The sequence below is a fragment of the Erinaceus europaeus genome, chromosome 2, assembly GCF_950295315.1.
Source record: "Erinaceus europaeus chromosome 2, mEriEur2.1, whole genome shotgun sequence".
Lineage (NCBI taxonomy): Eukaryota > Metazoa > Chordata > Mammalia > Eulipotyphla > Erinaceidae > Erinaceus > Erinaceus europaeus.
The window spans coordinates 5,121,768-5,144,838 of record NC_080163.1 but is presented as its reverse complement, the minus strand read 5'-3'; the positions used below and the strand labels follow the sequence as shown (position 1 = coordinate 5,144,838).

At 51.8% G+C, this 23,071-nt stretch overlaps 2 protein-coding genes across 2 annotated transcripts; one reads left to right on the top strand and one right to left on the bottom strand.

The window, feature by feature from the left end:
* Positions 1-209: 209 nt before the first annotated feature.
* On the top strand, positions 210-6,356 carry LOC103120808 (kallikrein-4). Its single transcript, XM_060186522.1, has 7 exons — positions 210-329; positions 2,970-3,143; positions 3,836-3,942; positions 4,050-4,235; positions 4,689-4,939; positions 5,018-5,154; positions 5,953-6,356. Exons 1-7 carry the CDS (start codon positions 210-212, stop codon positions 6,103-6,105), a joined length of 1,128 nt encoding a protein of 375 aa, XP_060042505.1. The 3' UTR covers positions 6,106-6,356.
* Positions 6,357-8,998: 2,642 nt separating this feature from the next.
* Positions 8,999-18,151, bottom strand: LOC132537076 (kallikrein-1-like). Its single transcript, XM_060186521.1, has 5 exons — positions 18,049-18,151; positions 14,857-15,010; positions 11,837-12,129; positions 11,549-11,676; positions 8,999-9,154 (listed from the first exon to the last, which is right to left on the bottom strand). Exons 1-5 carry the CDS (start codon positions 18,149-18,151, stop codon positions 8,999-9,001), a joined length of 834 nt encoding a protein of 277 aa, XP_060042504.1.
* Positions 18,152-23,071: the final 4,920 nt, after the last annotated feature.

Genomic DNA, 23,071 nt, shown 5'->3' with positions numbered 1-23,071 from the left:
ACATGCAGGCACAGAGCTAGAATGGAGGGACAGGTGAGGGGGGAGCCAGACAGAACCGAGGGTGGAATGAGAAGGTATCCCCAGCCCGGCCTCTGCCCCGGCAACCCCTCATTAGTGCCGTCCACACTTGCTCTGCGGGTGACCTCATGCCTCCACCTAATCTCAGTGGCCCCAGCTCAGTGTCCAACCCCCTCCACAAACAGGACAACATGTCTGCCTTTTCGCTCTACACCACTCCGCCTCCCACTCCCACACAATCCTCCGTCATCCTCTCCCACACCTGTCTCCACGCAGGGATGCTCTGGATGCTGCTGGGACTTCACACTCCTGTTGACTTTTTCTTTTTAACAGATAAAAGGTGAAAGACAGAGTAGTAGAGAGAGAAGAGAGAAAAGTTGGTGAAAATCCCCCACGCTGGTGCTCCTGTATGGTGGCCAGAGTCTGAAAGCCAGGTTTTCATACATGGTAAAGTATTTGCTCCACAAGATGAGCTATCTCCTGGCCACGTGCACGCCACGTGGCTTTTTGCTTTTGATTGACACCAGGGTTATCACTGGGGCTTGGTCCCTGCATGACGCCACTATTTCCTAGTGACATTTGGTTTTTGGAGGAAGGTGAGAGACCGAGAGAGGTAGAGAAGGGAAGAAAATGAAACAGAGAAAGAGAGACACGTGTAGCACTGCTTCACCACTCGTGAAACTTCCACCAAAGGTAGGAGCAGGGCTTGAACCTATGTCCTGATGTTTGGTAATGTGTGCATTCTACTCGGTGAGCCACTGCCGGGCTTGCGTGGAAGAAGAGAGACCAGGAACTCGTGGCAGCGTGGTGATACAATTCTTTATTCATGTGGAAGCCCCAGAGTCGGGCATGAGTGCAGCGGGTTAAGCCACGGGTTAAGCCACGTGGAGCCAATGCTACAATGGCTGGAGCCCACCTCCTCCTGCATATCTGACCTCCTCTAGTCAGGATGTAGAAGAGAGAAGAGAGAGAAACCAGAAACAGAAGTGACTTTTATAGGATAAAACTGGAAGTGGCAAGTCGGAAACGGAAATGGCTAGGAAAAGGGGGTGGACAAAGGAAAAAGGCATGCTGGGAACTTCCTTAGCAACTGTTGCTATGGTTTTAACTGGTGGGATTAATGTTACCCTGCAGTCAGGACAGGTCTCAAGACAGAAAGAAGATAGATCAATGGCAGGGGGGCTGGCTTAATGCCTGACAAGCCACCACCAGGATAGGATGGCTTTTATTTTAATTTTATTTTTTTAAACAAAAGCATTGTTTTTAAAAAATATATTGTATTTACATATATTTTATTTATCTTGCTTCTTTAGGAGCAAGCTACAGAGAGACCAGATGACAGCTCAGCTCGAGGTCATGGTAATGCTAAGGGTTGAACCTGGGGCTTCAGAGCTTCAGGGATGAAAGTCTTTTGCAGAAGCATTATGTTGTCTCCACAGCCCCCAGGGTGGCTTTTAAAGGAAATAAGAGGACCCTCCCCAGTGCACTAAAGGAAGCTTTGGTGCTGTGATTTCTTCCTTCTTCTGTCTCTAGCTGAAAAAGTCAGTCTAGGGGGATGAAGCCCTGGAGGTCCCTCCAAAAAAGGTTAATAAGAGGTCAGGGAGATATGCAATAGAATCTCATACCTGAAGCTCCAAAGTCCCAGGTTCAATGCCCAGGACCACCATCAGCCACAGCTGAGCAGTGCTATGATGGAGAAAGTGTGTGTGTGTGTGTGTGTGTGTGTGTGTGTGTGTGTGTGTGTGTGAGAGAGAGAGAGAGAGAGAGAGAGAGAGAGAAAAGGGGGAAGAGGCTATCATTCTATCATATGCACTGCTGGGAACTGAATGCAGGACTTCATGATTGAGAGCCCAGTGTTTTACCCACTGCATCACCCCCGGGGCTCCTCCCTTGACCTTTTCGCTCCTATGCCAGGCCTGCCAGGTCCCCTCTCCTCACTACCTTGATCCATGCTGCGTTCTCTCTCTGATCACCCCACCTTCTTTCTCTCCAGCCCAGCCTGGCCCCTCTCACTCTGGAGCCTCTCTCCCACCACCACCCGAGTTCTCTGCACACACATACGACACCCAGATATGTACATGTCCCTCTGGGGGGGGGGGGAAGAGAAGAGTTTAATGGGGAGAGTGTGTGAGTCAAGAGAAAATGAGAAAGTAGGAGAGAGAGAACAAGAAACAAACAGAGAGAGAGGGAGAGAGAGAGAGAGAGAGAAAGGAAGAGAGAGACACTCACAAGCCAGCAAAGGAGGAGGACCAGTGCAGCTAACCGCAGCCTGCAGTGGGGAGCAGAGCTGGGAGCCAGCACCTGACCCCAGGAATGTGTCCCTGGGGGGGCAGGCCAGCCCGACTGGGGCTGCTTATAAGCCCCACGTGGCCCTCAGGGGAAGCAGCAGACAGGTATTCAGCCCTTCCCAGGACCCAGAAGCCCAGAGGCAGCCAGGTGAGCAGCTGAGCCCCCCACACTCACCCACTCCCTGTCTTTGTAATCTATTCTCCCTCCAGCCCTGTCCCTCCCTCTGGGCCCTGTCCTCCCCTCCAAATAGCTCTCTGACTCTTACTCTGCCTTTAAGAGAATCTGATCCCCCCCCACTCCCTGTCTATTTCTCTGGATCTCTCTGACTCTCAGCCCCTCTGGCTTTACCTCTCAAATGCTCTATCTCTGGCTTTCACCTGTCCCCAAGGGACCATGTCTCCCAACCATTCCCTGTGTACAGAGGACTCAAGGGACACTCTGTCCCTTCCTCTCAGTCTGTCTGTCTCTCTTGCTCCATTGTGCTTCTCTCTCCTGCCCCCTCCCCTTGGTCTCTGATGCTTTTTAGTTCAGGGTCTCTGAACCTGGGCATGTCTGTGTAGAACCAGGTCCTCGCCTGCCCTATAATTTTCTGGGGAGTCAGGGGTTGGGGGGAGAAAGAGAGTTCAGCTGTGGTCCCAGACTGAGACTGACCTCACCCCCAGGTGGTGCTGGATGATGGCGGCAGGAAGCCCCTGGGGCTGGCTCCTGGGACCCCTCGTTCTGGGTGTCACAGGTACCTGAAGGTGCAGCATTTGCCAGGCTGTGCAGGACCCAGCGCCCTCCCGGGCGTGCCTGAGGCTGCCCGGGGTGTTACTTGTGTCTCTGGGCACAGGGGGGTGGGTGGCTCATTGCTGGGAGTCTGTTTCTGACACCCAGGCATGTATGGTGGGTTTTCTGGATGAGGCGGATTCTCGTGGTCAGGTTGGGGTGGGGTGGGGAATTCGAGTGCCTCTGCGCCGCTGGCTGAGGGGTCTGCTTGGGCCAGAATACTGTGGCCTCAGAAGCTCACGTGCATGGAGGGTGTTTGCCTGTGTGCGTGAAACTGAGAGCATGAGAGATGGCTTGGGGTTCCAGGACTTGAAGCTGGAAAGTTTCCTCCTGACCAGTGACCCTACCTCAAGCCTTGGTCACAGCCCTCTGAGCACCAACCCACTGCACCCCAAGGACCTGCCCCACTCAAGACAAGCCTTGCGTGACCCCACCCTCAGGAGGCCTTTTCCCACCTTCTGAGCCTACCTCCCCATTCCTGATCCCGGCCCAAGATTTCTGGCTGCCCCTGAAGACTTGTCCAGGACAGTATCCTGACCCCACCCTCAGAAACTCCTAGCCAGCTTCCTAAGCCTGCACCCCAGATGCAAACCTCTGCCAGGGCCTGCCCCCGAAGCCTAGGCTCCGCCTTTGGAATCCCTGCCCTCCCAGGAGCCCGCCCCATTGTATTGACCATGGCCATGCTCCATGCCCCTAAACACACCCCCACAGTCATAACCACGCCCCCTAACTCTGGCCCCACCCCTAATCTTGGCTACAGCCTTGCCCCACTGCTCAGGCCCCGCCCATATCACTGACCCCGCCCCACAGCAGCCCCGACTCTGCCCGCAACCTTGGCTCCACCCACACCGCTGACACCCTGGCCCTGTAGCTCCGGCCCCGCCCTTCTGGCCCCGCCCCTCGGACTCCCGCTAGTATTGCTGGCCCCGCCCCTCCGTCTTGGCCCCGCCCACGGCACGGACCCCGCCCCGCAGCCCCAGCCCAGATTCCATCCTAGGGTCCGCGGCCTGGCCCGGCGGTGGCCGCATCGTGAGCGGCGAGGACTGCAGTCCACACTCGCAGCCCTGGCAGGCAGCCCTCTTCGTGGAAAGTGAATTTTTCTGCGGGGCAGTCCTGGTGCACCCGCAGTGGGTGCTGTCAGCAGCACACTGCTTCCAGAAGTGAGTACTGGGCAGGGGGAGCTGGGTCAGTGGTGTGTGTGTTGGGGCGGCGGGGGGGGGGGGGGTAGCCTCGGGTGCAGAACACCTTGGAGGAAACAGCTGTGAGGCCCTGAGGAGGAGGGGGCGAGGGGGCACACTGACTTAGAAAGACTCGGGTCCGGGTGGATAGCCACACTTGAGGGGCAGTGAGGTTGGGGTGAGGGGGCTGGGAATGGGACTGAGGGTGAGGGTGGCAGTGTCCAGTTGCCTCGTACAACCCAGGTTTGAGCTGCTGAGGGTCTGAGGGGCTCCACTTCCCACTCTCTGGAGATGTGAGTTGATGAAACCAGTGACTGCAGAAGCTGTGAATAGGAAAGGGGGACTCTAAGCCCCCTGGGTGGGGCGACTGAACCTCGCTCTGTCTAGGGCCCATTGCGATGGCCACAGAACAGACCCATCTCCCCTGACCCTCAGTGCCTACACCGTCGGCCTCGGCCTCCACAGCCTGGAGGCCGAGCAAGAACCCGGCAGCCGTATGGTGGAGGCCAGCCTCTCCATCCGCCACCCAGAGTACAACAACCCATTCATCGCCAACGACCTCATGCTCATCAGGCTGGCAGAGCCCGTGTCCCTGTCGGCCACCATTCAGACCATCAGCCTGGCCTCCCGGTGTGCCACGCCCGGAGAGTCCTGCCTCGTGTCCGGCTGGGGGCAGCTGATGGGCGGTGAGCTCCATTGTGGGGTGGGGGTTAAGGGCCTGTCTGTCCTCTGGGATGGGCTTATCTGGGGGCTCTGCATTGCAGGCAAGCAGCCCCAAGTACTCCAGTGTGCCAACATCTCAGTGGTGTCTGAGCAGGCGTGCAGAGCAGTCTACGGCCCCGTGTACCACACCAGCATGCTCTGTGCCGGAGGAGGGGAGGACCGCAGAGACTCCTGCCACGTGAGAGATGATGGGGGATGGGGGTGCAGGGAGGGGTAGGGGGAAGCAGGAGGGGAACAGAGACACACACACACCCTGGTGAGAAGCAGTGATGCAGGCGGAGAGCACCAGTGGGAGAAAGACTGGGAGAGAAAGAGAGAGAGAGAGAAATGGGTGTGAGAATAGCAGAGACACAATGACCAAGGGAGGCATGCCCAGGTAGCACTCCCAGGGAGATGGACCCACAGAGTGGAGTCAGGAATACAGAGCGGCTTTGGGAAGGCAGGGAGTGAGTATAGAAAGAGGCCACAGGACACACAGAGTCCCCGGGAGTCACTGAGACAGGAAAACAAGTCATGCAGTCAGAGAGATAGCTCACTGGGTAGGGTGAGCAGCCTTGCTGTGTGCCAGCCTGGGTTCAAGCCCCAGCAGGACAAATGCCAAGGCAACCAGGGAAAACTCTGGTGTTGTGGTATCTCTCCCTCTCTCTCTCTGGCTTTTGTCTCTGCATCTCTTCCTCTGAATAAAAAGCAGCTGAGAAACCATGAAATCAGGCCTCCATAGCCTCAGCTCCATAGAATTTTTAAAGGGGGGGGCTTACACTTAGAAAGAAGCAGGACAGAGAGACAGACAGACAGCCCAAGGAACAGAATGGGCTGGAGCCAGGGCCCTGGGGTGGGACCTAAGGGTTATACAGGCATCTTTTTTTTCTTTGCTTTTGTTCTGTCCTATCCTGATCTCTTTGGCTTCCTTTCTGACCCCACACCAATCTCAACCTCTTTGCTGTGGCGAATTCTCTCTCCCACCCCTTCACAACAGGGTGACTCCGGGGGCCCCCTGGTCTGCAGCGGGTCTCTGCAGGGCCTCGTGTCTTTTGGACAATCGGAGTGTGGCCTCCCCTCCGTGCCAGCTGTGTACACCAACCTCTGCAAGTTCACTGACTGGGTACAGAAAACCATCCAGGCCACTTAGCCGCCGGAACCAGGACCCGTGAATCAGGACCCCCTCAGTCTATGCAGATGACAACAGCTGGGGACTTGGGATCCCTCAGACCCAGGAATCTAGACCCTTAGTTCCCTCCTCCCTCAAGGCAATCCCATTAAGATTATTTTTTTCCTGGACACACTGCCCCCTGGTGGTATACTGGTGAACCAACCTTATTGGGGACCCAGAAAATGTTTTCACCCTTGCTGACCTCTTCCCCTACACCTGGAAATAAAAGCTAAAAGCAGCACGGACTGTCTGTACCTCTTCAAGAACTCCAGCAAGCAGGTTTTCCTCCTCAAGCTTCAGCTTCCCTGTCTGGGCCATGGTCACATCAGGAAGGTTAAGAGAATCCAGTCCTGAGAATGTTGTCCAATTTAAGAAAATCTGACATCACAAATGGCAAGTCAGTGGGGTCCTCTTAGAATGTGTATTTGGCTTTGGTTGATCTTTTGTTTTGTCTTACAGGCATTCAAAGAGCTTTCAGTTGAGGCCTGCTTCTACCTTTCTGTTTCTGGGGCTAGGGGCACTGGGACCTCACTCATGCTAGATTCCACTGCTTCTGGGAAGCCTTCCTTCTTTGTATTTCTTGTTTGTTTGTTTGTTTTAAAGATATTTTGATTATTTATTTATTCCCTTTTGTTGCCCTTGTTTTATTGTTGTAGTTATTGTTGTTGTTAGATAGGAGAGAGAGAAATGGAGAGAGGAGGGGAAGACAGAGAGGGGGAGAGAAAGACAGACACCTGCAGACCTGCTTCACTGCTTGTGAAGTGACTCCCCTGCAGGTGGGGAGCCAGGGGCTCAAACCAGGATCCTTACGCTTTGCACCAGGTGCGCTTAACCTGCTGGGCTACCGCCCGACTCCCACTTCTTTGTATTTCAACAAGAACAAGAGAGACAGAGAAACACCTGCCAGGTGGTCCCAGAACTCAAACTCAGGCCACACACATGACAAGCACCCCTAATGAGTGAGTTATTTTTCTAAGCCCTGAATCTATGTTCACAGACATGAACAACAACACCCCACTTTCTAGAAAACATCTCACTTTTTGAAATCTCTATCTGGCTATGTCGGTGGAGTTATGCTGCTCACATTGGTGAGTTAAAGCTGACACACACGTGGGGTTTTACACAGGTGTGTGTGTGCTGCACAGCTTCATGGTGCATTCACACCCATGGCTACAGACACACATGCACACGCACACATCCTTTCAACGAGTCAAGGGACCAGGTGGTGGTGCACCTGGCTAAGCGCTCACACGACAGTGTGCAAGGATGCAGGTTCAGGCCCCTGGTTCCCACCTGTAACAGGGGGAAAGCTTTGCAAGTGATGAAGCAGGGCTGCAGGTGTCTCTCTGTCTCTCTCCATCTCCATCTTCCCCACCCCTCTCAATTTCTCTCTGTCTCTATCCAACTATATATATATAAATATATATATATATGTGTATATGTATATATATATATATATATATATATATATATATATATATATATATATATAACAAAGAGTCAAGTGTTTCCTCTCAGGCCTAAAAGCAGTTCCCTAGGTAACACCCACATTCAACACCTGCCCAAGCCCCCTTTCATTACACTGCACCCACATTTTGGAAACAGGAAGTCTGCATCAACTGGAAGGACTTAGGGTCCAGGGAGACGGAAAGTGGCTCACCTGGTAGAGAGCACACACCACCGTGTTTGAGGAGCCGTGTTCAATCCCTGGGCCACCACAGGAGAGCACACGCTTCACCAGTGTTAGAGCAGGGCTGCACCTCCTCTCCTCTCTGTTTCTCTCCCTCTCTCTGTCTCTCACCCTCTACCAGAAGAATAGAAAAAATGGTCTCTGGGAGTGGGAGAGTCATGCAGGCATGGAACCCAGCATAATTCTGGTGGTTTAAAAAGGGGGGGGAGAATTTAGGATTCAGTCTGATTCACTGGGATACAGCAAACCTTCAAGGCAATGAACAGAGTAAGGATCCAAAATTCACAAACAGGGCCCTGGCAATAACACACTGGGTTAAGCGCACATAGTGCAAAGTGCAAGGACCCACGCAAGAATCCTGATTCGAACCCCTGACTCCTCACCTCCAGGGGGTGATGCTTCACAAGTGGTGAAGCAGGTTTGCAGGTATCTTTGTCTCTCCCCATCTCTATCTCCCCCTCCTCTTTCAATTTCTCTCTGTCCTAGCTAATCAAAAATGGAGAGGGGGAATGACCTCCAGGAACAGTGGATTTGTAGGGCCAGCACCAAGCCCCAGTAATAATCCTGGAGGAAAAAAAAATTCACAAAATTCTCTTAACAGTTATCTCCTCTCTTTCCTTCCTTCCTTCCTTCCATTCTCCCCCTTCCTGCATCATGGTCTCAAACATGTATGATTTCAACATTTCTAGGATTTTTCATGATTTTATTTCAGATAAATCTGAAAGGGAAAGGAAGGCCAGGGTGAGGGTGGGGAGAAGTCACAGTACCACAGCTTCCCCCAGTGCCAAGGCACCTCCCACGTGGAACCAGGGTTTAAGTCCCAGAAGCCCTGATTTATCTTCTAGCCCTGTCCCAATTTCTCAGAAGGTAATCACAGTACAATTAATTTGCGTGATATTTCGCTTGAGTGTTGGCATGTCTGCCCCAAGAAGAGTACTTAACATATAAACCTATGTGCCCCTTGGAAGGGAAGGACTCGAAAGTGTCTCTGTGGGAGAAACCTCTGGCCCTGCCTGCACCTCTGGGGCCAGGCACAGGACTTAAGGTCAGAAAGCTGAGAAACGTGACATTCATCTCCTCGGCGGAGCCAGTGTTTACAGACATGCTGTAACCAGGAAGGAGAGGCGGCTTGAGAACACCAAGCACATTTTATTTTGCAGTACAGAGGGGTGATGGGTGCCTTCAAGTGTTCTGGGCTATAGTGTCTTCAATCCACTTCTTGTTCTCAAGCACACAGGTGAAGAGATATTTCCCAGTGAAACTGTCGCAGGGAATGTGGTCCATTGTGAGGATGCCCTGCAGCACTCCATCACAGATCAGAGGGATGCCTGCTTCATGCTATAGCCAGAGGGGGGAATGGGGAGACAGACAGAGGGACAGCAGTCAGCGAGGCGAGGCCAGAGGATCTGATTGACCTGGGGAGACTCAGCTCTCCCCCCAGGCTCTTCAACCCCACGAGATGCCCAGCTGCAGGAGAGGTGGTGACCGAGGGAGGGATCTCATAAAGGGGGCCAGGGCCCAAGTCCTGCGCAGGGGGTGCAGTTCAGGGCTCAGATTCTGTGCAGGGCAGGTCCAGAGCAGGGTCCCTGCAGTGGGGTCAGCAGGAAGGAGGATGTGGGTCCCCTTGGGACCCTCTGCCCTAGGCTCACCTCAGATGCCAGCTCTCCAACAGAGGACAGGGCAAGGCAGTTTGAGATGGGAATCCCCCTGGGCAGGGCAGAAAGGGGCAGGATAGGGCAGGATGGGGAGGCGGAGGGGAAGCATCTGGGAGAAAGGATGGAGGGAATGTCCAGGTGGGAGCTCACTGGACATGGGTTCAACCTGGGGTCAGTGGGAGGAGGTGAGTGTCAGGGGGCAGGATCCTGGGCTCAAATGCACAGTGGTGAGTGTGAGGGGCTCCAGGTCCCCACTCTGTGTGTGTTTGTCTGTGTGTCTATGTGGCATCTGCCTGTGTTTGTCAGCAGGGGTGTGTGTGTGTGTGTGTGTGTGTGTGTGTGTGTGTGTGTGTGTGTAGCTAACAAGCAACCCCTCAGGGCAAATTTTTGAGGTTGTCTTGGTATCTTCACTGCCTTTACCCCTCAGCTCTTGCTCCCAATCACCAAGTTCTGTGGCTTCTTGTGGGAAATGAGCAGGATACTTTACCCCACCATTACTGGGGTCTGGCCCTTGTCAGTGCAGGGAGGCTGCATCTCCCCACCCCCACACTCTGACCCCTCCACCCCCTTGTCCTGCTTCTGCCCAGCTGGGACACACCTCTGTGTCCCCATGAAGCACTGCAGTCAGGCCCTTGCCCCCCACAACCCGGCACCCCACTCACAGGGCTCCACCCCCTCTGGGCTGCCCCTCCCCCAGCCATGCCCCTAGGGCCACACCTGCCATGCCCACTGCCCCTCCCCTCACTGCACCTGCTCAGCCTCACCTGTCCCAGGTGCTCTCCTCCCGTCACATCAGCCCCCACCCCCACCTGCACTGTGGAGCCCACTCTGTCTGCCTCCTCACGTGGGGGCTGGAGGGGATGCCCTCCTCTGCTCCCCCATCTCCCAGGAGCTGGCTCACTGTCCGGCTGCAGGAGATGCTCAGTGATTGCTTCTGACTGCCTGGAGGAGGGGGTGGGGCAGGTGTAGGGCTTGAGCTGCAGGTGGACAGGGTGTGGGGGAAGAGTGTAATACAAAACAGGGGAAGAGACGGAAGGAAGGAAGGAAGGAAGGAAGGAAGGAAGGAAGGAAGGAAGGAAGGGAGGAAGGAAGGAAGGAATCCTTATGCCTGGTGGGTTTAAAAATCTCAGCCTGGGGGCCGGGCGGTAGCGCAGTGGGTTAAGCTCACATGGCACTAAGCAAAAAGACCAGCGCAAGGATCCCAGTTCGAGCTTCCAGCTCCCCACCTGCCGGGGGGTAGTCTCACAAGCCGTGAAGCAGGTCTGCAGGTGTCTGTCTTTCTCTCCCCCCTCTGTCTTCCCCTCCTCCGTGGATTTCTGTCTGTCCCATCCAACAACAGCAGCAATAGCAATAATAACAAAATGGAAATATGGCCTCCAGGAACAGTGGATTCTTAATGTAGGCAGCCCCAACAATAACCCTGGAGGCAGAAAAAAGAAAGTAAAAAGAAAACGTCAGCCTGGGGAGCCAGTTGGTGGCGCGGCTGGTTAAGCCACCACATTACAGTACTCAAGGACCCAAGTTCAAGCCCTTAGTCCCCATATGCTGGGGCGGTGGGGAGAGGGGTTCACAAGTGGTGAAGCAAGGCCACAAGCGTCTGTCTTTCTCCCTCTCTACCTCCCCCTCCTTTCTCAATTTCTCCCTGTCTCTATCCAATAATAAATAAATAAAAATATTTAAAAAGAGAAGCTCTCGAGCCCCGTCTCCCCACCTGCAGGGGAGTCGCTTCCCAGGTGGTGAAGCAGGTCTGCAGGTGTCTGTCTTTCTCTCCTCCTCTCTGTCTTCCCCTCCTCTCTCCATTTCTCTCTGTCCTATCCAACAACGACGACAACAATAATAACTACAACAAGAAAAACAGCAAGGGCAACAAAAGGGAATAAATAAAATAAATATTAAAAATAAATAAATAAATAAAAATAAAAAGAGAAGCTCAGCCTGGGAGGGGGTAGATAGTATAATGGTTCTGCAGAGAGACTCTCATGCCTGAGCCTCTGAGGTCGCAGGTTCAGTCCCTCGAACCTGAATGGAAAGAATGGAGAGTGGGTGAGAGGGAGAGAGTGAAGAGAAAATCTCTCACCAGGCAGAAATCTCGCTGGTCATTCATGGGCCCAGCACACAGCAAGGAGTCTGTCACCGGCCTGTGGACAGGACACTGAGCCTTGGGCAGGAGCTGAACATCCAAACAGGTTGGAAAGTGGTGAAAAACTAGGAAGAAATGGGGGGGGGGGGCAAAGATCAATTCACCTCATTCCTCAACCCTCCTCCCTCAGCCCCGCCCCCGCCGCCATCACCCCCCAGCCCCCAGCCCCCCAGCCCCCCACCCCCGACCCCCCGCTAGTGGCTGCTCAGTCCCGCCCCGACTCACAGTCAACTTGCCCCGGGAAGCTCCAGCCATAGGCGTAGCATCTGCTCCCAGCTTGAGGCTCCTGGCTGGGCAGGGCCACGACCTGCTTTTTGGAGTCCAGGCGGGCCGGCCTTGGCAGGCGGATCAGCAGAAGGTCGTGACTGTAGGTCTCCTTTGTCTCGTGGTGGTGATTGCTCAGGAGACTCTCCTTGAACTGAGGGTGCGGGAATCTTGTCACCTTTGAGAAAATCTGGTATTTCATGGGGCCTCCAGCCCACATGCTGCGCAGACCCACAAAATACATGGACATCCACCTGCAAGAAGGGGAACGAGAGTGGGAGAAGAGATAAGATGGAAGGGAGGGGGATAAATGGGAAGAGACTCCTCAAGAGAATCGGATAAACCGAGGAGAGAGGTTAAAGGATTGACATTCCTGGGGAAACGGAGACAGTTAGAAAGGAAATGAATGGTGTGGCATTGTCAAAAGCAACAAACATGAACACAACGAGGAGGGTTTAAAAGAGTAAATGAGGGAGCAGGGTGGTGGCGCACCTGGTTGAGCGCACATGTTACAATGCGCAGGGACTCTGGTTCGAGCCCCGGGTCTAACCTGCAGGGGGAAAGCTTTCCAAGTGGTGAAGCAGGGCTGCAGGTGTCTCTCTTTCTCTCTCCCTCTCAATTTCTCTCTGTCCTATCAAATACAATAGAAAAAAACGGGTAGTGGGGAGATAGACACTGGAAACGGTAGATTTGTAGTGCTGGCACCGAGCACAAGCAATAACCCTGGTGGCAAAAAAAAAAAAAAAAAGGTGGGAGTCGGGCGGTAGTGCAGCGGGTGGCGCAAAGCGCAAGGACCAGCCTAAGGATCCCGGTTCGAGCCCCGGCTCAGGGAGTCGCTTCACAGGCGGTGAAGCAGGTCTGCAGGTGTCTATCTTTCTCTCCCCCTCTCTGTCTTTCCCTCCTCTCTCCATTTCTCTCTGTCCTATCCAACAAGGACGACATCAATAACAACTGCAACAACAATGAAAAACAACAAGGGCAACAAAAAGGGAAAAGTAAATAAATATTTTTAATTATTTTTAAAAAGGTCAATGGTAAAAATAAATAAATAAATCCATACAAAATACAACGACCAGATGGTTTCACTCATATATAGAATCTTGAGATCTGAGTCACATGAACTTGGCAAAAAAGAAAGAAAAACAGTGACAAGCAAACTGTTTATAAGGCCTGTGAGAACTCTGGTGGTTATCTTTAATAGCGTGAGGACACAGAACTTGGGTGCTGGGCGTGGGACTGTACATTGATAGTCTTACAATCTTGTAACATACTATTAGTGACCAATAAAATGTTAAAAAATTAAAAATTTAAAAGAAAGTCATACAACTCACAACAACTGTGGGGAAATTGGACTCAGCCAGGCCTTCCCGCCTCAGGCATCAGTCATTCCTGCCTGGGAGCGCAGGTGCCTGGGGAGAGAACCAAGCAGTAGCCATCTTCTGTGGCTTTGGGGCGATGCCTAACACCTCATGTTGGTAGATGGTACCCTGTCAAGAGGCCACTTTGGTTCTCCCCATATATAGGAGGCAGAGAGAGGCTCCCCCAGAGAACCGGGAGACGCTGGAACAGTCTGGGATTTGAGGACCTTGCAAGGGCTCTGCTGCAGCTGAGACGTGGGGGTACCGACCCTGGGAGCTGCTGATGGTGCAGTTGGGAGCTGACCCGAGGGAGGGGGCCAAGTGGAGGCCAGCAGAGGCCAGCTGACAAGCAGAGGCAGGCTACGCTGTGCTGAAGAAGCCGAGACAGTGGGGCAAAGCTGAGCTGGAAGAAAGGTTAAGTCTCTGATAAAGATCAGCAGACACTCCGTGGCTTCTTCAGCAGCCTGTGCCCCATGCCTCTGCCCTCGGAACTAATGGGCAGTGTCCACTTTTCTCCCTTCACCCTACAAAAAAAGAAAAGCAGCAAGAAACCCAATAAAAAGTAGGCAAGAGGTCTGAGTAGACGGTATTCAATAGAAGACATTCTGATGACCCGCAGACATGAAGAAAAAAAAACTTACACTCACTTCTCACTAGAGAAATGAACATTAAAGCACCTGCAGGGGGGTCGCTTCCCAGGCGGTGAAGCAGGTCTGCAGGTGGGGTGGGGGTGGGGGCTGATGTGACACGGGAGGAGAGCACCTGGGACAGGTGAGGTTGAGCAGGTGCAGTGAGGGGAGGGGCAGTGGGCATGGCAGGTGTGGCCCTAGGGGTGTGGCTGGGGGAGGGGCAGCCCAGAGGGGGTGGAGCCCTGTGAGTGGGGTGCCGGGTTGTGGGGGGCAAGGGCCTGACTGCAGTGCTTCATGGGGACACAGAGCTGTGTCCCAGCCGGGCAGAAGCAGGACAAGGGGGTGGAGGGGTCAGAGTGTGGGGGTGGGGAGATGCAGCCTCCCTGAACTGACAAGGACCAGACCCCAGTAATGGTGGGGTAAGGTATCCTGCTCATTTCCCACAAGAAGCCACAGAACTTGATGACTGGGAGCAAGAGCTGAGGGGTAAAGGCAGTGAAGATATCAAGACAACCTCAAAAATTTGCCCTGAGGGGTTGCTTGTTAGCTACACACACACACACACACACACACACACACACACACACACACCCCTGCTGACAAACACAGGCAGATGCCACATAGACACACAGACAAACACACACAGAGTGGGGACCTGGAGCCCCTCACACTCACCACTGTGCATTTGAGCCCAGGATCCTGCCCCCTGACACTCACCTCCTCCCACTGACCCCAGGTTGAACCCATGTCCAGTGAGCTCCCACCTGGACATTCCCTCCATCCTTTCTCCCAGATGCTTCCCCTCCGCCTCCCCATCCTGCCCTATCCTGCCCCCAAGTGTCCATGGACTTGTCCCCTACACCCCAGCCCTGCCTCTCCTACATCCAAGCCAGTACCTTCCTTCCCTCCCTTAGCCCTGCCCTTCCCCTAGGTGACCCTGGGAGGGACCCTGACTCCTCAGTCCTCTGGGAGCACAGACCCCACCCCTACTCACTGGGGTTGGCAGTGAGCTGTGGAGAGCACCCACTGGGGGTGCACCAAGACACCCCCGCAAGCATAGTCACTGAAATTTCTCGTGAGCGCTGTCCAGGGTCGGAGAAGCTCCGCACATTTCTGGGGTGCTATGGACTGGGTGGGGGGCACTGCACCTGTGGACAGGAAGCTGGGTCAGGAGGCCTGGCCATGATGACAGAGGCAGGGACAGGGCTGGGGGTCCAGGCATGCTGGGATAGCCTGAGGGTGCTTCTTCCTGAGCAAGTGCTCTCTGGGTTGGAGAGAACTCAACTGGAGCCAACCTAGGCTGCTGCGTGGAAGAGGGATCAGGAACTCATACACTCTGGAACTCGTGGAGCCAGAAAGCAATTCCAAGTGTGTTTACTCAGAAAAGCAGCTATATATATACTCAGCAAGCAGGGTGGAAACAGGATGTGATGTAGAGAGAGTGGAGCGAAAAAAGAGATTGGTGAAAATCAGGGTGTGACAAGGAGAGGGGGCAGAGCAAAAAGGCATGGTGAGCCAGTGGGGATTAAACCAACGCCCTGGAGGCAGGGTGGTGCTTAGTTAACAGTGGTTTATGTAAATAGACCGCAGCTTTAAGTGGGATCAAACCAGTGCCCTGCAGGCATGCGGGTGCTTAGTTAAGCAGGATTAGAGACAGAAGCTTTAAACTGGGGGACCTGGCATACTACCCAACACAGGCAGATGGCCAGGGGTCTTAGGAAGGACCCTGGGGTTGTGGGTGAGTGGGTGGTCCTGGGTGGGGTGACCCTCAACCCCCACATATGAGATTGGAAAAAACACACAGAATCTGGAGCAGCAAGTGGCGGTCGTGGGGGTCAGGGAGGAGGGGGTCAGTAATGCAGGATGTTCATGAGAGGAAGGAAAGGGCCTGAGAGGGGGTGCCAGGAAGGGGCTGGAACCAGCACCTGACCACTCCGGGGAGATGATCATTCACTGGAATAGGGAAACTGGGGAAGTGCTCAGGGGTCTGTGGCTGGAGAGTTTCAAAACTTGTAATTATGAAAGAAAAATAAGAGAGAAGGGAGCCAGGGGGTAGCCAAGGCACAGGCCTTGTCACTGGTTCAGGTGGTGTATTATGGGAGATAGGTGGACAGACACAGTGCATGCTCTCCTGAATGACCCTATGTGGATGTTTTGATCTATGCGCCTGGTGGAGAAGTGCCGTTCCTCTCAGAGACATCAAGCCCAAGACCTGCATTTCCTTTGTGTTTGCTCTTCAGGCAATTAAAACAGTGGCTGTAGTTGCCAAACCCTCCTCCCCTCCGCATTCCTAAGCTAATGGGCCCGAGACATCCATGCTAAAGGTGAGAGATGACTAGGGGAACTACAGTTGTCTCAAGCCTGATACACACCAGGCACTAGTTCTCCCCTTTCTTTACCAACGCCACAGATAAGGAAGATGTATAGCAATTACGTGAACGGTCATCTTTGTCTGCTCTGCCTACTCTGTAATTGTGAAGCAAACCTGCTCCCTCCACCCCTTGGGGGAGGGCGACCTCAATAAAACTGTGTGCTTTTTGGAGGTGCGGGAGAACTTCCCCGAGAGATCTGGAGACTCCTACACACCCGTGTAATAAACTCCTCTCTCTCACCAAGGACTGGCTCATGTCTGTGCTTTGGGGATCATTTCTGCAACGGTGCCAGGAAAGGAACTGTGGCCTGGGTCTTCATACGTAGAAGCTGGTGCTCTGTGAGCCAGAGCACAGTGCTCTGGATTAGAGCACCGAACATAAAAGTGTGAGTTCTCAAATTTGACTCCTGGCACAGCACACACCCAAGTGATCTCACTCATGTTAATAAAGTGAAAAACAGAACAGAAATTAGTCTGGTTCTGGGCTGTAGCAAGCCGGGTGAGTTTACACATTATCATGTGCATGGACCCGGGATCAAGCCTCAGGCCTCCGCCTTACAGGGAAGCTTCAAAAGCAGTGGAAGAGTGCTGCAAGTGTCTCTCTTCCTCTCTCCTTCTCACTCCTCTCCAATTCTTCTCATTTTTATCTATAGAAGAAAGAAAGAAAGAAAGAAAGAAAGAAAGAAAGAAAGAAAGAAAGAAAGGGAGAGAGGAAGGAAGAGGGGAAGAAATGGTCACAAGGAGTGGTGGATTTGTCATGCAGGCAGTGAGCCCCATTGAGAACACTGGTGGCGATAAATAAATAAATAAATAAATAATAACAAAACATTAAAAAGAAAGAAATTAGTTCAAGAGGGTCAGGTAGTAGTGCAGCAGGTTAAGCGCACATGGCGCAAAGCACAAGGAATGGCGTAAGGATCCTGGTTCAAGCCCTGGCTCCCCACCTGCAGGGAGGGGGTCACTTCACAAGTGGTAAAAAAGCAGGTCTGCAGGTGTCTGTCTTTCTCTCCCCCTCTCTGTCTTCTCCTCCTCTCTCCATTTCTCTCTGTCCTAGCCAACAACAATGATATCAATAACAACAACAATAATAGCAACAACAACAATACAACAACATCAAACAACAAGGGCAACAAAAGAGACCAAAATAGCTTCCAGGAGCAGTGGATTCGTGGTGCAGGCACTGAGCCCCAGCAATAAGCCTGGAGGTGAAAGAAAAAAAGGAGGATGAAAAGAAAGGAAGAAATAAATAAATTAGTTCATTTCCTAATAGACTGAGTTTTCTCCTTATCCCGTAAGACTTGATAGTGTCTGCCCCTGGGAGGTAGGTTTAGTGTCTGAGAGACTCACAATTTAGAGGGTGGGGTGGAGAACTGACAGCAGGAGAGATTGGGGGGCATTGAGCCATGGGGACCCATGGGGAGTCAGAGCCACAACCCAGAGGCTTGAGAACTAGGAAGTAAGAGGAGGTAATCAGGACCATGGGGATCTACAAGGACGGGGACCTAACAAGACCCTCGAATCTCTTTGATGTCCTAGCTGTGCTTGTCTGCTCCTGTCTGGGTGAAGATGGAAGGTTCTGGTACCTGTAGTGCAGTGGGAGCTATAATGGGGGGGTGGGGGGTTTGAGGACATCATGAGTGGCCTCATGAACAGCTAGGGAATTTTCACTGCAGGGACTGAGAGCAGGAGAGCCTGTGGTCTGGGCAGAAGGTGGCTGGAGGGGTAAGGCAGTGGCCAAGAGGAAAAGGAGGGTCTCAGTGAGTGGCTGAGCTCCACAGAGACTCAGCACCCCACCACCACAGCCCCAACACTCACCCAGGCTTAGGACCAGGCTCAGGACCAGGCCCCACATGCTGACAGTTTCCAGGAGCAGGAGGTGATCTGGGAGCTCACTGGAGATGCCTTTAAAAACTCTCATCCTCACTGGGCCTGCCCCTGCCTGGCTGGCACCTGGGTGCTGGTTGGCACTGTCCACACTTCTGGGAGGTGGATAGACCCTCCCATCACAAACAAGACTAGGGGAGGGCTGGAGTGTGAGCGCCTGTGGTTCTGTATAACCTCGAACTTGCTGGAAGTTTACGGAGTGTCTGGGTAAAATGGGGCAGGAACTCCTGGGGCCTTGTTCAAGGGGACAGAGACTGAGCCAAGGCCCCAAGAGGTAAGGCCAGGGTTTTAGAAGATCACAAATGACCCATCCAAAGCTATAAGAGCCTAAAACTCAAGAAGACTCTGGGCACACTAAGGTCCAGTGTACCACAAAATACCTGCACTGAAGATACAAAATACTTGGGTTATAGAACCTGTCTACCTATCTCCATCTCCTCCTCTCTCTCTCTCTCTCTCTCTCTCTTCTCTTCTCGTCTCTTCTCTTCTCTCTCTCCCCCTCTCTCATTCAATAAAAAAATTAAAACACAGATTCAATCCCCAGCACCACAATATACCAGAGCTGAGTACTGTTCTGCAAAAATAAATAAATAAATAAATAATCAAACCAAACCCTAATCCAACAGTCTTCTGGATGAGCAATACCAAGTCTACCAAATGTATATTAAATCAGAACTCACTTATTTCCCATGCCACAACAACAACAACAAGTCTTTACAATCCCCAAAATCAAGTCCTCCCAAGACAACTCCACAGTCCTTCAGCCTACTGTCCATCCAACTGAATCCAAGACTCTTCCCACTTCTAGCCACCATGGAAACTCCACTTCCCTAGTCTAACTCTCTTTCTACACCATTCCTACTGTGTCCATATTTTCCTTGGCACAAGGCAAATCCAACCAGCCCCTCCCACTCTCAACCTGCCCATATTCCACCCTAGGGTGCCCTCTTGCCTCTGACTCCACAGCATCTAATCCCAGCCCCACCTTGGTATTCAGTCAATGCCCTGGCTCAGCCTTTAGTAAAGTGAAGGTGTCAGGAACAACATAATGGACCCCTTTGGGGGCCCCCATAAGACCTTGGCCTCAATGTGGATCAACAATGGTAGAGACTGTTCCATCCTCTGAAGGGAGGTTGGATGACATTCTCTACCTACCACCTGAGGAAGATGGGTCCTGAAATGGATGCAATCTGGAACGTTCCCACTTATGACCACAGAATGTGAGCTCGGACCTACAGGGATGCAAAGGTCACATAGGCTCCTATGCTGAATATGGGCCCCAGATCAAATCAATGGGGTGTACAGTCAACAATCTTTATACACTTTTCCCACATTTGGGAGCTACTCTTTTCCCTGATCCAGCTTTCTAGTCCTTTTTCCAACTATGACATCATCATCCCCAGACAATAACTTAAGTGACCTGCATATTAGATGTCAAGCTTAAGCAAACACTAGTAGGGTCATGGGCCCCTTGGAATATATCTAAAATAGACCTATGAGATTTTTCCAAAATGGAGACCCCAAATCTTCATCTGCAAAATTCTTGCCTTTAGGTTCATGATTAATCAACAATTTGTTCTGCTTTATATCTTAACCCTTTTCAGCCACCAGGTTCCAGACACTATCATGATGCTAACCTGACTTCACTGGGCAGACAACCCTACCAGTGTGTCTTGGAACCCCACTTCCCCAGAGCCCCACCGCACAAGGGCAAGAGAGAGACAGGCTGGGAGTATGATTGACCTGCCAAAATGTTCAGTGGAGAAGCAATTACAGAAGCCAGATCTTCCACCTTCTGCACCCCATAATGATCCTGGGTCCATACTCCCAGAGGGATAGAGAACAGGGAAGCTATCAAATGGTGGGAAGGAGGATTGGATACGGAGTTCTGGGTGGTGGGCATTGTGTGCAATTGTACCCCTCTTATCCTATGGTCTTATCAATACTTCCATTTTATAAATAAAAAAAAAAAAAGAAAAGAAAAGTGAAGCTGAGTAGATGCTGCTCTGACAGTGCAGCCTGCAGAGCCTCTGGGAGGAAGCAGGACTGTCTGCAGGACCCAGAGGGTCAGGCCCCCATCAGCCCAGCCCTGATGCTCATAAACCCTGGAGTCTGGCTTTCCTAGTCTGACACATCTGACCTTTCTCAAATACCCCCAACCCTGACCTTGTGGGGTTCCTGCCACTTTATCTGGTCCTGAGCCTGAGTGAGCCCCACATGGCCTCTCCCTCTGGGGTGCAGACCTGGCAACCGGGATGGGTGCAGGGTTGGGGAGGCCCTATAGGAGGAGCCTGTTGCTGGTACATGACTTCAGAGAGGTGCTCGTTTGATAGACAGTAATGATGTCAGTGCGCCCAAAGCCTTCCTTGATGCCACATGTATGGCAAGGCATGTGCACTTCATTTTACCCGGGTCTCCACCTGTATATGAATCACGAGTTGAGTGTGGAGTTGATGCAGAGGCCAGATGCGTGGCTCCTGGGGTCCCCACAGTCTGGGGACCCTGAAATTCTTGTTATAGACTTCTGACAATCTGGGGCCAGGTGTGCCAATCCTGCCTGTGTACAACTTCTAAAATGTGCAAATATACGTCTCCCTCCCCCTTACACACACACACACACACACACACACACACACACACACACACACACACACACACCAAGATCTGTGTGTACAGATCAAATCATTACATCTGTCCTCTATAGTTAGGACTATGGGTTGCCGGAAACACCGTGACCTACAGTTCAATATGTCCTTCACAAAAATGCCTCTTGGTGTTTCTGACAACCCAATGGGCTTAGAGGAGCAGAGGGGACTGACTGGGCCAGGAAGACGTATTTGTTACTTTAATTGCCATCAGGGTTATTGGCTAGGAGTTCAGCACCTTCACAATGAATCTAGCACTCCTATTGACCTTCCCCCCCCCCCAGTAGAAACGGGGGTGTTGAGAGGGGAAGGGAGATGAGAGAGAGAGAGGGAGAGGGAGAGGGAGAGGGAGAGGGAGAGGGAGAGGGGGAGGGGGAGGGAGAGGGAGAGGGAGAGGGAGAGAGATGCCTTCAGCAAGGCTTCACCACCTGTGAAGCTCCTGAGGAAATGTTTAGATGGTGCTGAGGGGTGTGGAGTTGCCTTTGTTGGAAGCACCGTTTGTCATGAGAGAGCCTGACAGGGAGAGGCCAGAGTACTGCTGACTTCTTGGGGTCTTCACACATCCAGGTAGGTGCTGTAACAGGCTGGTCTGTTTCAGTGACTGAGAGCTGAAAGAAATCCTCTGTGGATTTCTTGTGGATATCAGATAAAAGAGTAACTGCATTCCCCTGTGGAGAACAGTCTGGAGAACTCTCAGAAGACTAGAAGTGGACCTGCCCTATGACCCTGCAATTCTTCTCCTGGGGACAGATCCCAAGGAACCAAACACACCCATCCACAGAAACCTGTGTACACTTACGTTCATAGCAGCACAATTTGTAATAGCCAAAATCTGGAAGCAACCCAGGCGTCCTACAGCAGATGAGTGGCTGAGTTACTTGTGGTCTATATACACAACAGAATACTACTCAACCATTAAAAATGGTGAATTCACCTTCTTCACCTCATCTTGGATGGAGCTTGAAGGAATCATGGTAAGTGAGATCAGCCAGAAAGAGATATGGGATGACCTCACTCATAGACAGAAGCTGAAAAATAAGATCAGAAGGGAAAACACTAATTAGAACTTGGATTGGAGTTGGTGTACTGCACAAAAGTAAAAGACTCGGGGGGGGGGGGTGTTCAAGCCCTGAAACATGATGGCAGAGGAGGACCTAGTGGGAGTTGAATTGTTATGTGGAAAACTGATCAATGTTACATATGTACAAACTACTGTATTTTGCTGGCAAGTATAAACTATTAATCCCCCAATAGAGAAAAAAAAATTCTATGGAAAAAAATGATGAATTCATCTTTTTCACCTCCTCTTAGATGTAGCTTTATGGAAGCATGTGAAATGAGATAAGTCATAAAAAGAAGGATGAATATGGGATGATTTCATTCAGAGACAGAAGTTGAAAAATAAGAACAGAAATGAAAACATGAAGCAGAACTTGGACTGGAGTTGGTGTATTGCACCAAAGTAAAAGACTCTGGAGTGGGGGGAATGTTCAGGTCCTGGAACATGATGACAGAGGAGGACCTAGTGGGAGGTTAGATTGTTATATGGAAAACTGAGGAATGCTACAAATGTACCAACTACTGTATTTTACTGTCAACTGTAAACCATCAATCCCTCAATAAAGGAAATAAAATAGAAGTATAAGAAAATAGTGTGTGGATTGTCTTCCTAACTATCAAGATGTGTGGCCCGTTGTTTTGAAAGTAATGTCTCTGTCAGAGTCCTTAGTTTACTGTCCTAGAAAAGAAAAAAAAAAGATAATAATTATCTAGAAGAATTATTTCCCCTGTTCTTTCCTCTGGAACAGTCAATACACTGTGTTCCTCCGGAACAGGGCTGTTTGCTTGAGCAAGTTTGGAGGCAGCCATCTTGCAAGACTGGAGTCCTGGGCTGGGGAAATAGCACAATGGTAATAAACAAGACTTCCATGCCTCAGGAGCACCAGGTTCAGTTCCAAATAGCCCAGGAACCTCACCTCTCCAGCCACCCCACTAGGGAAAGATTGAGATAGGCTGGGGGTATGGATCCACCTGTCAGTGCTCATGTCCAGTGGAAAAGCAATTACAGAAGCCCGAAAGAATTTTTGATCCATACTGGGGGGAGGGGATGTTAAGGGAAGATAAATAGTGGACTCTGAAACCCAATTCCATTAGGACCCAGAGACAGAAGAGAAAAAAAGGAAGGACATTCAGAAGTAGTAACAGGTATGGTTCTGACTTAGAAAGGAAGAGAAGGCAGAACAATAGAAAAAATGGGCAGATATATATATATATATATATATAAATATAGACAGATAGTTATAGAAATA

Excerpts from the sequence above, each read along its gene's own strand:
- LOC132537076 (XM_060186521.1), bottom strand. The coding sequence starts at position 18,151 with ATGAGAGTTTTTAAAGGCATCTCCAGTGAGCTCCCAGATCACCTCCTG. Across the intron at positions 12,130-14,856 it reads ACAGCTCACTGCCAACCCCA|GTGGATGTCCATGTATTTTG; the intron begins GTGAGTAGGGGT and ends CCCTTCTTGCAG. Across the intron at positions 11,677-11,836 it reads CTTCCCGGGGCAAGTTGACT|TTTTTCACCACTTTCCAACC; the intron begins GTGAGTCGGGGC and ends ATTTCTTCCTAG.
- LOC103120808 (XM_060186522.1), top strand. The coding sequence starts at position 210 with ATGTCTGCCTTTTCGCTCTACACCACTCCGCCTCCCACTCCCACACAA. Across the intron at positions 4,236-4,688 it reads GCAGCACACTGCTTCCAGAA|TGCCTACACCGTCGGCCTCG; the intron begins GTGAGTACTGGG and ends CCTGACCCTCAG. Across the intron at positions 5,155-5,952 it reads ACCGCAGAGACTCCTGCCAC|GGTGACTCCGGGGGCCCCCT; the intron begins GTGAGAGATGAT and ends CCTTCACAACAG.